Below are 15,439 nucleotides of genomic sequence, written 5' to 3' on the forward strand. Positions count from 1 at the left end.
CTCTGTGGGGTGGCCTTAAATAGACAGAGGGGGGCGGAGGCAGCGAGAGGGAGGGGTTAGAAACAAAATTTACATGTCAATGAGTACAACAAAAGGAGTGAGCAGGCTTCTCTTTCTCCCCCTAAGCCTGCTCACTCCTTTTGTTGTACTCATTGACATGTAAATTTTGTTTCTAACCCCTCCCTCTCGCTGCCTCCGCCCCCCTCTGTCTATTTAAGGCCACCCCACAGAGACGATCACTCCTCTCTGTACCTGTGTTGTTCGCTGTGTGTATCTTGGTGATATCTGTCTGCTTATATGTCTGTCTATAATTTTTTCTGGTTAGATTTTATGTAGCTATTTCATTATACCTGATGATGATTGCTTGTGTTGCAATCGAAACGTCGTATGTTATTATTTAATTTATTATTTTTTCTTTATACGTGACTTTACCGAAAGAACCAAAGAATACGACGAGTTGAGTTGATGCCAAAGAGCTCTATTTTGGTCTCATCTGACCACAACACTTTCACCCAGTTGTCCTCTGAATCATTCAGATGTTCATTGGCAAACTTCAGACGGGCATGTATATGTGCTTTATTGAGCAGGGGGGGCTTGTGGGCGCTGCAGGATTTCAGTCCTTCACGGCGTAGTGTGTTACCAACTGTTTTCTTGGTGACTATGGTCCCAGCTGCCTTGAGATCATTGACAAGATCCTCCCGTGTAGTTCTGGGCTGATTCCTCACCGTTCTCATGATCATTGGAACTCCACGAGGTGAGATCTTGCATGGAACCCCAGGCCGAGGGAGATTGACAGTTATTTTGTATTTCTTCCATTTGCGAATATTCACACCAACTGTTGTCACCTTCTCACCAAGCTGCTTGGCGATGGTCTTGTAGCCCATTCCAGCCTTGTGTAAGTCTATAATCTTGTCCCTGACATCCTTGGAGAGCTCTTTGGTCTTGGCCATGGTGGAGAGTTTGAAATATGATTGATTGATTACTTCTGTAAACAGGTGTCTTTTATACAGGTAACAAGCTGAGATTAGGAGCACTCCCTTTAAGAGTGTGCTCCTAATTTCGGCTCGTTACCTGTATAAAAGACACCTGGGAACCAGAAATCTTTCGGATTGAGAGGGGGTCAAATACTTATTTCCCTCATTAAAATGCCTATCAATTTATAACATTTTTGACATGCGTTTTTCTGGATTATTTTGTTGTTATTCTGTCTCTCACTGTTCAAATAAACCTACCATTAAAATTATAGATTGATCATTTCTTTGTCAGTGGGCAAACGTACAAAATCAGCAGGGGATCAAATACTTTTTTCCCTCACTGTATCTTAGAGGAGACAGAATGGAGTTTTGCTTACATTGTTTTACTATGAGGATGACGCTGCCAACATTTCAACCTTGCTGTTCAAACTGCTATCTAATTTCAATTGTTTGATGATGGATAGCACCTCTGTGCACACTGTATATTTGCTGTATTATAAGTGACCGCTCCAGGTCACTAACTCGGACCCTAAAGTCACGGGCTCAAGAGTATTGCTGTTGACTGGAAGCTCAAGAGTTATTTTGTTTTTTAAGGAAAAATATCAGCATCTTCCTTATCACAGTAAGAGGCAATTTCCAACCAATTCACAATGTCGGCGTTATTTTTGTTCTCGGAATGTGTTGCGACGCATTGGGTTATCAGTGACATTTTCAATGAGTCTTTGTACATTGCACCTGCCAGCGCCGTCTTTGGAACCTTCGCCATCAAAATGAAGGCCAATAAGTTAACGCATATCCTTGTTTTAACCCTGAGCTGGTGGAAAATCCACATTTTGATGGCAGGGCCTGGCTATCCAAAGAACAATGACTTCCCACAAAGCGGTACTAATTTTATGAACCGTATGAGGACGATGGGTGACCCAGTCGAGCAATCTCCCACTGGGCCGGATGTGATACATGTTTCAGGAGGTCATCTCGATCAACACCAATGCACCTCACCATCACTTCCTTCCTTCTGCTAGAGCCCTCAGCCGTTGCACAGATGACAGCAGGACCTCCTACGTCCACTCTCACAGACTCCCAGCACCTGGGTCTTCCCCTTGGAGCCGGGCCTCTGGGTGCCATTCCAATGCCAGTCTCGGTGACTGGTACTCCTCCTCCATCCACCCTGCACACGTGTCCCGCCCATCACAACCTCCTCCTCCTGATTGCATCTTCAACGCTTGTGCACCACGTCCTATTCTCAACCTCCCAAGTTGCTCACCCTATCCTCCTGCCACCCTCTTTCTACCCTGCACAAGTGTCCCACCCATCACAAAACTCCTCCTCCTCATTTCATCTAAAACCAGAGATGGATGTAGAAACCTCCCAAGGGAGGATGGCAGTCCCAAAATGTCAAGATTTGTAAATAGAGCCCTATTTAACATTTGGTGTATTTTCTCTGGTGAATATCAATAAAACACCAATATCCAGGGTCTTGCGGTGGGGGTGATCGGCCCCATCGCCCCCTCCCCTTGCGTCCCCCACTGTCTACAGCGCGTCCGTGCCACGATCCATTCTAAACATTAAAAGTTTGGTGTTGCACTCTCTGTAACACAACCATTCATATTAATAATATTGATGTATATAGTAATTTTCTGTGCATTTTGTACACGCACAGCGTTTCATCAATCCACTGCTGGATGAGGGCTTCCCCGCGCCATGCGAGTCGTAGGGGATATTCGACCATACTTCACGGTGGTCAATGCAGATTGGTAAAGGATGGTGAGCACAGACTCCAGAGCATAGAAGTACTCTACAATAATGGATTTTATTGCACTGTTTCCTGTTGCCCGCAACGTAGCCGCACACCCTATAGCACCTGTTACACACGGTGGCAGCACACACAAAATTCTACAGGCTTGGCCCGGCTTAGCTTCCGAGATGTGAGAGAAAAAGCCACTTTGCGGGTGAAATGGTCATTGGGGCACATTTTGTATGCGGTACGAAATCATCAATCACCGCAAACCGATCTGGGCCTCACCCCCCCAGTGAGGTCATGTGGTGTTGTCAATGCTGCCCTATGACAGGTCAAAGGGCAGATTCAAATGACTTCAGGTAGAGTCAAAAATGGCCACAGTTGGTACCGTATAATGAGGATTATCGAAATATTTGAATGACGTTTTTTAAGCTATGGGAAGAAATTGGATAACCTGGAGGAAACCCATGCATAACAGAACGTACACACAGAGAAAGTGCCGTCGCATTGAACGACTTTCACTTGGAAGCGATGCGGTTCCTTGGCGTAGTGGTTAGCGCACTGTGCTATGAGCCTAGCGTCCCGAGTTCCATCGCAAACTACGGCTAAGATCAGCGGTGAGCGATAACTGAACCAGTCCTGACCCAGCACCTTCGCCAACCCACACTCACCATCGTGGTGAAGTATGGCCAAACAATCCCCACACCTGACACGGCATGGGGAGGCCTTCATCCAGCAGCACATGGAGATTACGATTTCACAAGGGCTGTAAATAAGGATGTATTATGAATAGTTATATATTCTGTGAGACTGCTGAGTTGCACTGTAGGGGATGGGAGAGTGGTGCTGTGGTGCTGTCGAATGCTGCTCACTGCGGTGTCAGTCGCTCCGACACTGCTCACAAATGTGCATCAGCTGGCATTGCGGCCGCTGCGAACGGATTTCCCTGCAAATGCCAACATTGCCACTCCGCTCCGCACTCCGACCAATTCGTGTCATCTCAGAAATGGGTTGTCTGATTTTACTTCCATCAAGTCGAACAAATGAGTGAACAGAAACGTGAGTTTCGTTTTAGATACAGGCAGACCTCGCCGAACACGGAGGGGAGCGAGGGGGGTTACGTTCCGTGCCGTGTTGGGAAAAACCATGTTCAACAAATAATAGACTTCATGGGAACACTGGGGTTGTGTTCTTGGGTCTGAAATTATCACCCCCTTCCTCTTTGTTAAACGATTTCTACACGATTCCCCATCCTTGTTATTGTACTAAAGGATGCTGAGTCGTTCTCCATTTCTTGTGTGTGTATAGACGATTTACTTTTCAATGTCACCTCAACACAAAACCCCGGTCTCCATCACTCTTTCCGCACCACGGCATTCAATCTCAACGCTCGTCCCTAACATTGACACTTGAACGTTAACGATTCACCGTCCGGGCGTCCGTACGACTGACGTCCTCAACGAGTGGTCGGCTAGATCCATGCGGCAAAGTGTGAAAATTTGAGTTGTATTACACCCAAAAAAACCATTCACAAAGAGCACACGTGGTAAATAAATCGTTCTCACAGTCGATTCATTCACACCAGAGTATCTTCCAACGGATGCAGCGCTCCCACATCTCGCGAGCCTCTCTAACAACAAGACAAGCGAAATCACACACTCCTTTTCGACGTGGAGATGAGAATCTAAGCGGCGGCAAACCACGTACAGTAATTCACCAGTTTATGTCGGGGATGCGTTCCTGAAAGATGCGACGACGAATATCGAAACGACGTAAATCAAAGCAATTTGCAGGGTAGGTGGTGGTGGTGGTGGTGAAGGCTGAGAGGCAATGGATACGAGAAAGTGGCGTAAGTATGGGTTGAAGTGACGCAAATTGGGTAGCGGTATTAATAAATCGGTGACGTATTTGCAAAATTAAGTAAAAGGGGGAGATGTAAATCAGGGTATTACTGTAACGTCAAAACTTCACCCCTGTGTTTGGCGAGATTTTCCTGATTTAATGTTCACTTTGGCGGAGGAATTTATGTTTCTAAACAAAGTAATTCAGATGTCATGTAATCTCTACAGCACAGTGGTGTGTTGGAGAGCCAAGCCACAACATTTACAAGCTGAGCACGACGTTTCACCAGTAATTACAACTAGCTTCATCAGGCGACAGCCAGATTTGTGGAGAAGTCTTACTGTTTCGTTCCTTATCTAGAGGCGTAGATGTGTTGACCACCCTTCTGTGCTCTTGCACAATGTGGGGGGGGGGGGGGGGGGAATTACTGAGGCAACGCACATTATGCGTGTGCATTATGCGAGCCCTTTGAACTTGTCCTTCCTGTCTATTGTGTTTATTAAAATAGCCCTACCAACGGTAATCCCTATTGAAGTACGCTGCCCTTTGTAGGCATGCATTTAAATAATGTATTATTTGATGATTCGTCAAAAACTTTGAACTCTGAACATCTCGTAAATATAATTAAAGATATTAAGCTTAATCCTAATGAACGGCACATGAGCAGGTGGGTGGCCAACACCACACCCGGCCGCCTTTGTCCCCGAAGTGGCGATGTTTACACACCACACCAGGTACTCATTTGAGACTGAGTCGACCTAGGGGAGGGCCAGGGCTGATTCAAATAATAGTCACTGGTGTTGGCTGTGAACGGGAACCGAACTCGGGTTTCTGGGTTTGTAGAGCAGCGTGCTTACCACTACACTACCGTATACGCACGCATAGCTGCGTGTGTGTGTGTAGACACCGTGCGCTACACAATAGTATTCCGATTCAGAATGCACGTGCATTCAGTCAGCCGACGCATGAACTTGCACCCTAAGCTGCTGCGGAGTGAATAGAAGACACAACGGCTGCGGGGAGGGGGTGCCGGTCTTGAAAGGTGAGCAGTGATGGAGCGTAAACGCATTCGCCACTTGTTGCAGGGGTTCGCGGTTTGAATCCGGCAGGCTGCCCTGGTTATTAATGCAGCATGTATTAATCATAAATACTACGGGGCAATCTGCTTCAAAGTGGATGTTACAGATCGCATGACGTTATTCAAGAATAGTCGTAGGCCCCTGTGTGCCGGAGTCACGGTCCAAGTTGCTAAATTTCAAAAGTACCTAAAGTTGTTGAGTTGGAATCGCACACAGCAGCAACATCGCCCCCTCCTGTGAAACTAGTTTGTGAAACACAGCGGCGCCTTCCTTCAATGAAACAATGCAGAATTGATGCGTATAACATGCACATAAGTTTCACGCATGCACGCTGTGCTGCACGCGAGATCTAGACCGCAAACCGGCACGAATTTAACTTTTTTATTTTACCAGGCAAGGCCTACTGGGCTATATAGCTCTTTTTCAGAAGCGACCTGGCCACAAATAATAGCTCAACCAAGTCGCTTATCATGTGGAAATTTATAGCAGCCAAATATTCTAAATGCATGTTTCTAAATGTGGAGGAAAAAATCGGAACACCCGGAGAAAAATCCATACGACCACGGGGAGAGAGACATGCAAACTCCAAATATAGAGTCAGGGTCAGGATCGAACCCACGACCTCCTGTATACGATGCATTGTAGTTAACATCTCCTAGCCACCGTGGAGCCCTATGACCAGGCACGAAGACAGTCACAGCTCACGATGCTCCGAGCGCACAGAGATCTGGAGCTTCTCCTTGATTTAACTTGACTGGCGCTGCGCAAGACAGCGTGGCTAGCACCGCATTTCCCTGTGTCAATGAGAGTGTGCGTGTGTGCGAGTACATGTGCGCATGTGTGCGTGTGTGTGGGGAGCGGTGGCGCAGTGGTTATTGCAATGAGCTAAAAACCCGGCGCCCTGAGTTTGATTCCGCTCAGTCAACATCGGTAACAAATATCTAAACCGGTTCTGGGCATCTCCTAGATTGACTCAGCCTTAAACGGGTACCCAGGGCAGTATGTAAACATCAGCACTGGGAAGACAAATATGGCCGGGCGTGGTGCTGGCCACCCGCCCCCTAATGTGCCGTGCTAGCCTTAATAGTTGCTCGCTAACAGCACTTGTCCCAAACGGTCTGTTAAAAGTTATATGAGGGATATTTTAGTGCGTGCGTGAGTGAGTACAGGCAGATCTCACTTAGTGCGACCCCGTAGAACGCCGATTCGTTATTGTGCTCTTAGTCCCAGGGAAAACTTTTACTCCAAAAAATTATGAAAATCCAAAAATCGCTAACGAGTAAGAACACGAAAGCAGCGAGGAAACACACCAGCCGCCATATTTATTTACATTCGTTCAACCAATCAGAGAGACCCACGCTCTGAGCCAACCAGCACCCCACCCCCCGCGTTTCGATTTCACCGTTATTACGGTACGGTTGTTTGTTATTAGATGTTATTACAGTTCTCTCCAAGCCACGCAGCGCTCACCAGTTTAACAAAAACACACACACTGCCCTGCCGACGTGTTTTCTCCGCCTTGGTCTCTCTCTCTCCATCGTATCTCTGTGCATCTTTGTGAGCATTTTAGACCCATAATGTCTGGAAAAAGTCCAACAAGTGTTAGTGCTGCAAATTTGACCAAAGTGTCAAAGAAAAGTATCGCTTTGGATGTTTTGGATGTTACAATGCACGTGATGAGGCGGGTCACGGCGGTGAGCGTCAGGTGGATGCACTGGCGAGTACAGTACATAATACTTACAGATGATGCACTGGACAGAAATAATGCTGTCGGGAATGAATCCCCATACGTACAATTGTATCATGGCCCCTTTTAGCGCTGATTCGGTTTGCGCTCATTTCTCCAGGAATGCATCTTGAGCTAAGCCAGGTCTGCCTGTACAGTCAAACCTCTTCATTTCCCGATTTTTCTTGAGCGAAGTCCAATTATATTTAATCACAATTTTATATTTGTATATCAGTTTAACTTTCGCACCTTTTTCCTTCGTAAGGATTACTGTACTTGCTCAGTAGGACAGTGGATTGTGGCCCATGTCCCGTGATTCACATGCTGAAGTTTTTACTCTTCAGGTGCCTTTTTCACAATTTTTGCCTAATTTGTGGTGTTTTTTTACTTGAATCATGGCTCCTGTACATCAAGTGAGTGGAGGAAGTGAGAGCAAGCGTAAAAGGCAGCTCAAAAAGCAGAGTTGGATAGACTTGCTCATGGTGACTTTGCGTTTCCCATTGGCCGCCATTACATGGTAAACGAGTCAGCAGTTGGATTTAAAATGAAAAACGAGAAGACAATCAAGGACAGTGTGGCGGCAAGTGCACCTATGCCAGGCAAAGTAGAATCATCATCATCAGCACCGCACTCCCATCATCATCCAAGGTAAATAAAACTTTAAAAACTTCCAGTATCATTTATTCATGTGTTTTGTATTATTTGTGTTATTACCTATTCGTATTATTGTCGAATTCAATACGTATATGGGTGTTATTCATGTGTACAGTACAATAGGAATGTTATGAAACAATTTAATGTTCTCCTGTATGTTTAGTTGATCTCGGAATCCTCACCCCCTTTCTCCCATATAAATATCGTATCTACATTCGCGAGTTCTCCTTTCGCGCAGATTTTCAAGAACCTAACCCTCATGGATGTCGAGGCCTGACTGTAAGCGCGCGAGTGAGGGTGAAAGTGTGGCAGTGAGTGTGCAAATGAGTGAGTGTGTGAGCGAATGACTATGCAAGTGAGTGAGCATCTATGCGAGTTTGTTAGCGTGCAAAGTCGCGAGTGGATGAGCATATGAGTGAGCGTGGGCAGAGCGAGCGTGCGACTGAGGAGGGAGCGAGCGTACAAGCCTTACTCTCCCGCACGCCAGAAGTTTCCCCCAGGCTGCGAGTGGCGCCGGTTCAGCTTTGGCAGCTTCTCGATTTGGCCCATGAGCTGCGGGAACGTGGGCCGAGCGATGGTCTCAAACGCCCAGCAGCTTGTCAGGATTTCCTGTCCACGAAATGGGAAAGAGAAAAATCACGTGTGCACCCTCGGAGGTAGTCAGCTAACCGTACGCAAGCCGACGGACGGGTGGCTGTCGGGGCAAAAACGTATTTACATTTGTGTCTTGCCAAGTTTTGCTTGCAACCCTCTGAACAATGTGGCCGGTTTTAGCCCCATATTGGACCATGTTTACACAAGTTATTGTGTCCCCCCCCCCCCCACCGTTATAAACAATTATACAGTCTGACAGAGATAATGCATAACACATTTTAACCTCAACTAGAAATCCATTAAATATGAATCGCACCGCTAATTAGAACGCATGGAGCCTCCACTCACCAGGGCCTCCCTCCCCATGCCAGTGCTGTCAAGGTGCGGCTTCAACCCACGGCCCCCCTGCCAGATAATGGACTCTGCCGGCTGCTGCTTGTACGGCCATTCACGGCAGTGCAGCTCATACCATATGGTCCTGCAAGACGGGGGGGGGGGGGGGAAGGGTAAGGTATGGGGGCACAGGAAGTCACGTTATTATTCGAGCTCTATTAAAGAGAATGGGAATCGCTCTACTTAAGCAATTTTTAGGATGGTTAATTGCAGTGGCTGTTGATAATCATCACTAAAAGTGGATTGCGTTAATTGACAGAACTCTACGAGAGCAAATGGCATTGGCCTTAATTGATTTCTAGCTAAGTGTCTGCCATTTGAATAGCTGCCTCTTGAGGAAGACAACAATCACTTTAAATAACGTTTCAATGAACGTGCATCGCTTTAACAGGCATCTGTCACGACAGATGTTATTTTTTATTATTACTACCATCATCATTACCCAGGAAAACTTCACTGAGTCTCAAGACTCTTTTTTCAGGACGGTCCCGCCAAGTTTTCAGTCGGGGGTGATCTTGCTGCTGCTGCGAGATCCCTGTTGAGTAATTTGCAGGTGGCCAATACCGGCCACATTGCATGACGGTTTTTTTTAGCTATGGGAGGAAAGGGGACAACCCGGAGAAAACCCTTGAGGAACAGGGGGAGAACATACAAACTCCACTCAGAAAGGTGCCCGAGTCAGGAATCAAACGCAGGTGCTGCTTGTTGTGAGGCACAAGCTGTTACTACGGCACCACTGCTATGATGTGGTTGGTACTATTTAACATTGTTGTAGGATTGCTGTTGTTGTTGTAGTCATTGTAGACATTGTTAATGATGGTGGTGTTATCATTGTTGTAGGTGTTGTCAATGTTTTTATTGTTGTTGCAGGCTATGTCGATATTCTTGTTTTGGGTGTTGTTGTGAGTGTTGTGGGTGTTGTTGTGGGAGCAGTGGCACAGCGGTTAGCGCACTGTGCAACAAACCCGGTGACCCGGATTCGACCAATGACAGTGGCGAATATTTGAACCGGTCCTGGGCCTCCACTAGGTCGACTCAGCTTCAAATGAGTAACTGGTGCAATGTATAAACATGGCCACTGGGGAGACAAAGGTGGCCTGGCATGGTGCTAGCCACCTACCCCCTCCTGTGCCGTGTCAGCCTTCATATGTGCATGCTAACAGCATTTGCCCCAAAAGTCTATTTAGGCTATATGGGGGATTGTGTCTTTGTTGTTAATGGTGTTGTTGTGGGTGTTGTTAATGGTTTTGTTGTTGTAATTGATGGTGTTGTTCATGATGTTGTTGATGGTGTTGCTGTGGGTGTTGTTAATGGTGTTGTTGTTGGTTTGTGGGTTTTGTTGATGGTGGTATTCATCTTCTTGGTTCTTTCGGTAAAATCACGTAGAAGGGAAGTAATAAAATAATAAAAATAAAACATAATAAAATAATTCTCACGACGTTTCGGCCACAACGCAAGCAGCCGTCCTCAGGTGAAAACCAGGTCTGTCGAGGCGACAGCGTCTGAATGAAACAGCAAACGTGCTTGGAGCCTTCTTATCACGGAGCTTGTTGAAGGATCTCAAAGTTATGTGAAATCCCTCCCCGTAGAGGTGGTTAAATTTCGATTTAAAGCTTTCGTGACTGCAGGGATTCATCTTCTTGGTTCTTTCGGTAAAGTCACGTAGAAGGGAAGTAATAAAATAATAAAATAAACATAATAAAATCATTCTCACGACGTTTCGGCCACAACGCAAGCAGCCGTCCTCAGGTGAAAACCAGGTCTGTCGAGAAGGCAGACTCTGCCTTCTCGACAGACCACAACGCAAGCAGCCGTCTTCAGGTGGAGAACAGGTCTGTCGAGAAGGCAGACTCTGCCTCTTCAGGTGGAGACGGCTGCTTGCGTTGTGGCCGAAACGTCGTGAGAATTATTTTATTATGTTTTATTTTTATTATTTTATTACTTCCCTTCTACGTGACTTTACCGAAAGAACCAAAAAGATGAATCCCTGCAGTCACGAAAGCTTTAAATCGAGATGGTGGTATTGTTGTGGTGGATGCGATGGCATAGGCAGGGACACGGCGCCACTCACCCGAAGGCAAACACGTCGGTGTTGTTGGAGAACGGCAGGAGGTCCTGGTCGGTGCCCGGCGCCAGCTGGCGAATGATCTCGGGCGCCAGGTAACACAGCCACCCCCGGGGCAGCTTCAGCTCCTGATGGCTCCTGCCCGGGAGGGTGAAGGGGCGGTCACGAGAAGATGGTGGCACGGCGCCGAGAAGCGACGGCTCATCAACACGTTGCGTGGGAAACTCAACGCGGCACGGATCGGAACGGCCACACAAGGGGTGAAGAATAGTGAAGTCGCGACACAGAGGTTGAGGGCCTCCCCACACCGCATCGGGCTGTGGCGGTTTTTGGGTCATACTTCACCATGCTGGTCAGTGCGGGTCGGTGAAGACAGGGTGCATAGATATGCCAGAATAGTACAGTTCGGGTCCAGTTCAATGTATTCTACATTGCCCTCTGCTGCCCACCGCTCACAGTGAAGCCAGTCCCCGATATTGGTATCGAGCATCGGTATTGGATCAACGCCCGGCCGGCCAGCATTAACGTCGGATGAATTCCGCGAATCGCTGGCCTCGGTGACATGCCACCGGAATTTATATATGGAGCTGTCGGTGTCGTTAAATCTTGCCTTGGCGTTCATCACGGGACTCCCGGCAGATATTGGCAGCGGTGTAAATTATGAACGTGGCATGACAAAAGATGCGCGGTGGCGGAACAAATCAAAAACTCCCCAAGACCCGTGTGGACGATGTGCGAAGAGCCTCATGCAGCAGTGGATTGACAAGGCACCTTACAGTACACGTGGCTACACGGAGGCAGCGCTGTTGTGTTCTCTGGTTAGTGTGAAGATGCAACTTTAGATAACAACCCCCCCCCCCATAGAGGCCCTATTGAGCTTCTTCTCGTGACGACCCTTCTGCCAGCAGTGGTGTGAGCGATCAATTGTGCCACTGCGCCTTTACAGTTTTACACACACGACCATTGGCGCACGTGGCGGCCGTTACGCGGTTTAATACGAGAGCGGCGGGCGTCAAGTGGAGGGCCGTGCGCCGCCGTGTAGCGGGCCGTCACCATGTATGCCGTTAATTAGATTCGAGTGACGCGGTGACCTGCGCCCGCTGCCCCCCCCGACCCCCGCGATCCCCGCACACGGCCGTAACGTCGTAACATGGCCGCGCCGTAACTTCAACGACGCCGAGCGTGAAATAGATTCGCAGCCACCGTAACGGGGCGGCGGGATCATTGCCGTGGCGGCGGCACGGCGGTGGCGGAGCAGGGGGTGGCGGATGGGGGTGGGGGGTCAGTGGAGGACAGTGAGAAGCGAAACGCAGTGTCTGGATCACGGTGGGGCGGGGGGGGAATTTCGAGGCAGTGCCGGATCAATACTGCGGCTATGGGGAAACAGGCGGTTTGGACGACCCAAAGTCAATGATAAGAAGTGAACAAATCTTGCTTCACTGAAAGTGGTTTGGCCATCATTTATATTTTGTATTTTCCTCTAGTGCACCCTCGGCATCGCTTCCCGAGATACTGAACCTGCCTGGCTTTGTGTCAGAGAACGGCCCGCAGAAGTGCATGTCACAGGGTCACTTCTAAGAGTCACCTCTGCCATATGGATGGAACTAAAATAAAAAGTCATGGTGTCTCCGTTGTCATAAGAATATTGGCGGTTGCCGCTCATCTCACTTGATAGCTCTAAGCCAGCGATGAAAAGCTCCACATTTCATGTATGGCCACTGTTCACGCTGCACAAAATTGTACTTGCTTTAAATACCCGGTAGGGATGATGGGTTGAGTGAAACCCCAACCAAGATTTGAACTCACAACCGTCTGATTACGAGTCAAGCACTCTGACCGCAGTGCTGCACAGACACAGCCACTAATCTCGAACGATAACTGCATTTTCGCCGAGTAACATAATTACCGTTACTCACCATGCACCCGGCTGATGGTACTGCACAATGAGTTCAATGATTCAAAGATCATTTGAAAAACAATGATTGGTGAGAAATGATCGCTTCGGCAGCTCGGGTTAACAGTAACCGCCAATTCATAGATATCACAAAACAACGATCACGCATTTACAGCACGATTATAACGCTCGTTTGTGCAAAAATTCCAGTAAAAAAAAACTGCGCCAAATCGATGTCCGAGGGCTCCCGGGATATAAGCATGAATTCGGCACACATTGGCCCTTGTGCGATGCTCGCACCTGCCATCTTGAACGACGCCAGAAATGCTGAAGAGTCCAAAGTCAGTGATGATGACCTTGCCATTGTCATAGAAGACGTTCTTGGACTTGAGATCCTTGTGCACGATGCCCTTGTGGTGGAGGTAGCCCATACCCTGTGAGAACGCACGCATGTGCACGCACATACACGCACACACACGCATGCATAAACACGCACATACACGGAACACACAAACACGCACGCACAGACATACACGTACAAATGCGCACGGGTAAACACACACACCCCCGCATGCACAAACACGCACCCACAAATACATGCATACACATGCCCACAGACACGCACACACACACATGCGCAAACACGCACACACACACACAAACAAAGACAAAGATCCCTCGTATAGCCTTAACAGACTGTAGGGGCAAGTGCTGTTAGCGAGCACCTATGAAGGCCAGAACGGCACACGTGGGGGTGAGTGGCCAGCAACACGCCCGACCGCCTTTGTCTCCCCAGTGGCGATGTTTACACACCGCACCAGGTACTCATTTGAGGCTGAGTCGACCTAGGGGAGGCCCAGGACCTGTTCAGATAATCGTCGCTGTGGTGTTGGCCTTGAGCGGGAATCGAACCCGTGTCACTGGGTTCATAGCGCAGCGCGCTAACCGCTACACTACCGCTCCCCACACAAACGCACACGCTTGCACAAACACGCACAAACAAGCATGCGCCATTCGCTATAGAAGTTCCCTGCTTGTTTGTTGCCTGTGTATTTCAGGAGCGAGTGATATCTGAACCCTGGGCCCCCATTCACCAACCCACGCTGACCTGTGTGATTATTGCGATGTAACCTACAGATTATCTTTCATTCTCCAATAAACGAAATCCTCTTTATCATTCGGCTCTAACATTCACCTTGGAACTCATCATTGTGAGCTTTTTCTCAAGCTTTAAACTTATCTCACCTCGCCAAAGTTGAGCAGAGACCTGCACTACATCTAAATCAGGTCAGTATCTCAACGGATGTTCTCTCTTCACCCATTACACAATCCAAGAAACCGTAGGTGGACCTCTGATTGCCTGGTGACCGTGCTAGATTGAGAACTCTGCTTCCAGGGCATCGTCTGGCACTGCACCCACATTGTGGATGTCCTCATGACCAACCTCAATATTCCACATGTGCCTTATCCAGCTGCGTGTGTTAACGTCTGCCTGCAGGACTCACCACCGCTACTTTTGCTTTGAACGCTGGAGCCCAGCTCCGTTACGTCTGAGGCTGTGCACACGGTTTGTTTATGCAAACGTCTGTGATACGAATTTTTTACACTATTGTTCATTAATGTGTGTAAGCATTATCTGTAGTGAGCAGTGCAGGCAGTGGGTTTCGTGTAAATAATCTGCTGTTGTTGTTGCTGCTGCTCTGGTTGGTTGCAGATTTCCTCCACCCTGCGATGATGTCCGGTAACCGCAGCCACTGCCACACGGTCTTGGGGCCGTGGTCATTGTGGCAACAGAGCTGCTTGACTATACGGGGCCTTAGCAGCTGAAATAATAAAGTCTGAGTCCATGAGTCCCGAAGTGACTATGGATCTCTGCAACTCTAAGAAACTCTATGTATCTCTGTGGCTCTAAATGTAACTCTGGATCTCTATGTAACTCTATTGATCTCTATGTAACTCCATGGATGTCGCTGTGCCGTTTCTGTGCTGGGGAAATGGGTTCCTCCCTTTGGGTTGAATTTATTTCCTCTATTTTGAATTTCATTTTCAACTTGACATTTCTCATTGCATTATTTTCATTGTGCTCTTTAATGTTCTTTATTTTCAGTTTAATGTATCGATTTCACAGCTTAGATTCAGACTGCTCCATTTATCCTCTGATTTTCTCAGTCTCAACATCGTTTATCATTATTTGTATATTTTCAATTTTGCCTTGGAAATATACAAACAATTCATATTTTAAGTGACATCTAAACTATCAACTATTCCTGCTGCGCAATCAAACATAGCCAAATGTAAATACAGTAAAAGTGAAACCTCTTCATTCATGGATGTTTTTTTACCATTTTGAGAATTGGTTACCGATTCCAAAGTTCAGGAACCCGGTAACCTCCTCCTGTGAAATGCGAACAATTAATAAGACCAAATGGCACGCATAAGCCAACAAGTGGCACAGCGGCTTGTGCCATGGCATGATACAT

The 15,439-nt window shown here is 47.6% G+C and overlaps 1 protein-coding gene across 2 annotated transcripts in view; it reads right to left on the reverse strand.

The window, feature by feature from the left end:
* The window catches only part of LOC133348739 (kinase suppressor of Ras 2-like), a 79,687-nt gene that overhangs the window by 25,398 nt on the left and 38,850 nt on the right, over window positions 1-15,439 (reverse strand). Inside the window, exons 15-18 of one of the 2 annotated variants that reach the window (XM_061561678.1) lie at window positions 13,260-13,393; window positions 11,072-11,203; window positions 8,956-9,085; window positions 8,486-8,622 (exon numbers count right to left, since the gene is read on the reverse strand). In XM_061561678.1, coding sequence (XP_061417662.1) covers window positions 8,486-8,622; window positions 8,956-9,085; window positions 11,072-11,203; window positions 13,260-13,393 — 533 coding nt within the window. Of the gene's footprint in view, window positions 1-8,476; window positions 8,623-8,955; window positions 9,086-11,071; window positions 11,204-13,259; window positions 13,394-15,439 lie in introns of both variants that reach the window. The other variant, XM_061561679.1, reaches the window with a different exon arrangement.

This window comes from Lethenteron reissneri, chromosome 28, assembly GCF_015708825.2.
Source record: "Lethenteron reissneri isolate LAM-NWPU_2019-01 chromosome 28, ASM1570882v1, whole genome shotgun sequence".
NCBI lineage: Eukaryota > Metazoa > Chordata > Hyperoartia > Petromyzontiformes > Petromyzontidae > Lethenteron > Lethenteron reissneri.